At 50.8% G+C, this 3,300-nt stretch overlaps 1 protein-coding gene across 1 annotated transcript; it reads right to left on the bottom strand.

The window, feature by feature from the left end:
- Positions 1–825: 825 nt before the first annotated feature.
- LOC146823004 (uncharacterized) lies at positions 826–2,819 on the bottom strand. The gene is made up of 2 exons (XM_085606608.1): positions 2,098–2,819; positions 826–1,789 (listed from the first exon to the last, which is right to left on the bottom strand). The coding sequence occupies exons 1-2, from the start codon at positions 2,528–2,530 to the stop codon at positions 975–977; spliced, it is 1,248 nt and encodes a 415-aa protein (XP_085462734.1). The 5' UTR covers positions 2,531–2,819; the 3' UTR covers positions 826–974.
- Between the last annotated feature and the right edge of the window lie 481 nt (positions 2,820–3,300).

A 3,300-nucleotide genomic window follows, 5' to 3' on the forward strand; every position in this document is an offset into this window, starting at 1 on the left:
ACATTTACTTCCCCACCACCCAACAGGCATTACAACAAACGATACTGGACTTCTACCAGATTGCACGTTTCCCCCACGTCATCGGCTGCATTGACGGGACCCATGTGGCCATCACACCCCCAGCAGAAACTGAATATGTCTACAGGAATCGGAAATGCTACCATTCCCTCAACATACAGATTGTGTGCAACGCTAAGTATCACATCACCGACATCGTAGCCAAATACCCCGGCAGTACACATGACTCCTTCATCTTCCGACACAGTGGAATACACAGACGTCTGAGTGCTGGAGAGTTTGGGGAGGGGTACCTGCTCGGTAAATACATTGCACACATCAATACATCCACTACATCACTTGAGGGGGGGGACAGTGACTCACCTATTGTGTTTTTTTCCATGCAGGTGACAGTGCCTATGCAGTGCGCGACTTCATCCTGACCCCATACCTGGATCCTGCAAATGCAAGTGAGAGGAGCTACAACAGGGCACACAGATCTACACGCTGTGTCATTGAGCGAACCTTCGGAATCCTGAAGAGCCGCTTCCGGTGCCTGCATAAGAGTGGAGGCGCACTGCAATACAGCCCTGAGACCTGCTGTAAAATCGTGGCAAGCTGTGCAATGCTACACAACATGGCAATGAGGAAAGGCACCACAATTGATGTGAGCGATACAGACACATCGGATGACGAGCGCCCTGCTCCCCCTGCCAGACCAGCACCAGGAGTTGGGGCAGCTGCTGGACGCCAGAGACGGACTGAGATCACACAAAACTACTTTTAGGTGAGTGTTGAGGAAATGAGACTACAAAGCCTGATGATGTGTCAAGTGTTTAATCACACTTAACATGAAAGAAATTGTAATTGTCCCCAGCACATGTTGTACACACAGTGCAGAGAAGGCACAAGAAATAGGGCAAACAGCCTTTTGCGGGTTAATGCACCCGTGTTGCAGTCAGTGTCCCCGCAGATGATCACCTCCGTCGGTGCCGTCCAGGGTGGTTGACCCCCATGGTGCGCCCTTGGCCTGCTACCTGTCTGCCACTGCGGCGTCTTTCACCTGGCAAGGTTGGAGTGATGCTGCTGCGACTCGATGTGTCCTCACTCTCAGCAGAGGCCATTAGTGCGCTGCCACCTGCATTGGCTGTCTGCAGCTGTTCCACAGCAGTGGTCACCTGCGCCAGCCCTCGCGCTATGTCCTGGCAGCAATGTGCCATGTCCACCTGCATGGTTACGCTTCTGCGTGTGAGTGCGCTGGTGGTGGTGCAGAGGCGGTTGACTGCCTTGGTGTAATTGTGTAGCCGTGCATTGGCACGTCGTCCAGCCCTGTCATTGGCAGCTTGGGTGTCCCTCAAAGTGGCACAGAGCTCTCGTATTGCCGCTACCATGCTGCGATTGTCCTGATGTAGGCGGCCTAGCTGGCGACTCATTGACCGCATTGCCTTGCTTTGCAGGCGCTGTTCCTGCAACATGCACTGTTCCAAGCCGGAGAACACGGTGCCTTCTCCTTCTGTTGCAGTGCTGCTCCTGGGCCTTGACCTGGAAATGGCCTGTTCCCTTTGCCTTGGTGTTGGTGCGTCATGACGGGGCATGTCTGTCACACCCTGACTCCCCTCTCTCCTGTCGGTGTCATCGCCTGTTGCTGGGACTTCATCCTCAAATGGAGGCAGTGGGGGCACATGTGCGCGCTTCCTGCGCTGAATTGGCTGCTGCTCTGTCTCATCGCTGGAGTCCGCAGGGTCTGCAGGCTCCTCTCCCTCAGCGCTGTCTTCTTGTGGCATGGCGTGTGCTGTGGATGTAAAGGGGACTATATGAGTTTGTGTTACTGTCTGCATGTGGCACTCAATAAAGTTACAAATCTTTGACGGCTAATCTCTGACACATTTCTATTCAATGATCCCCAAAACACATATGTTGCATTTACTTGTGATGGTGTCATGGACACACAGTCAGACACAGTACTACGAGTACCATGATGCATTGCTGGGTGTGCTGTAAGACCTGGGCTGGATTGGCATGTTGGGAGTTAACTATGCGCATTTGGGGGAGTGTGCAAGGGATGGGGAGGAGTGCAGGGTGATTTGGCATGCATCTTACCTTGTCTGCTGGATGAGGGGTCGGAGCTGTCGATTGCAGCCACACCACCAACGCTCTCAGGCAGGAGGGTTGACTCCACAAGCTCCTCATGGGGGGTTGGCTGCTCTGCAGTGGATGGTCCTCCTCCAGTCTGACTGGCATCCTTGAGTCTGGCTGCCACCCTCTCCTTGGACCTCTGGCGCATATCATACCACCGCTTGCGCAGCTCCTCGATGGTGCGTGTGGTGACTCCAACAGCATTCACCTTGCTCTGTATTTCCAGCCAGATTTTCCTCTTCCTGGCCTCTGGGACTTTGAGTGCCTTCTTCCCAAACAGGAGCTCATGGCTGCAGACCATCTCCTCAATGAGGACCTCCTGCTCCTTTTCTGAAAACTTGTGTTTTCTCTTTCTTTTTTCTGCATCTTTGCCCTGCTGGTTTTGTTTGGGATCCATTGCTGGTTGCTGTCTCCAGGAAAGCCTCCTCACACTCCACAAGCAGCCTCTGGGTGTGGCTCAGGTGAGCAGGTGCAGGCAATCACTACAGTTTCCTGTTTGTGATGTCATCAGCCTGCACCAGGCTTGCAGATTCCCGTTTTTGCGATTTCTTATTTAGCGAATTTCGCTATTAAGAAATCGCAATACGGGATTCTGCGAATTATTTGCGATTTTTAAGGAATCGCAAATGATTAGCGATTTATTTTATACATCCCGTTTAGCGAATCTGATTTTGCGAATCGCAAATTCTCGCAATTTGAGATTCGCTAAAGGGGAGTTTGATACATATGCCCCCTGGGGGCATATGTATGAAAGCAAAAATTAGTCGCAAACGCTGCGAATCGCAAAAAACAGCGTTTGCGACTGATTTTTCGCTATTTCATATGTATGACACATTTCCAAACTGAAAAATAAGAAATCGCTAAATTAGCGATTTCTTAGGCTGCGAAACAAGAAAACTGCGAATTTCCTAGCGAATACCTATTTTGCGATTCCTTAGCGTTGCGAATATCGCTAACAAGAAATCGCTAGCTAAGAAATCGCAAACACATGTATGAAAAAATCGCAAATTGCGATTTTACGAAATTCGCAAATTAAGAAATCGCTATTAACACCAATTGCTTGCAGGTGGTAAACTGGTGCAAGGTACAAAAACCAGCCCACAATGCAACAAACACACCCACAATGGCTGCAATGTACGTGATAGCCAGGAGGCTGCGTATTCGGGC

The sequence above is a fragment of the Triturus cristatus genome, chromosome 5_2 (genome assembly GCF_964204655.1).
Source record: "Triturus cristatus chromosome 5_2, aTriCri1.1, whole genome shotgun sequence".
Taxonomy (NCBI): Eukaryota; Metazoa; Chordata; class Amphibia; order Caudata; family Salamandridae; genus Triturus; species Triturus cristatus.

Bases quoted from the DNA above. Each gene is read 5' to 3' on its own strand.
- LOC146823004 (XM_085606608.1), bottom strand. From the start codon at position 2,530: ATGGATCCCAAACAAAACCAGCAGGGCAAAGATGCAGAAAAAAGAAAG. The intron at 1,790-2,097 runs GTAAGATGCATG...TTACATCCACAG, and splicing joins CCCCTCATCCAGCAGACAAG to CACACGCCATGCCACAAGAA.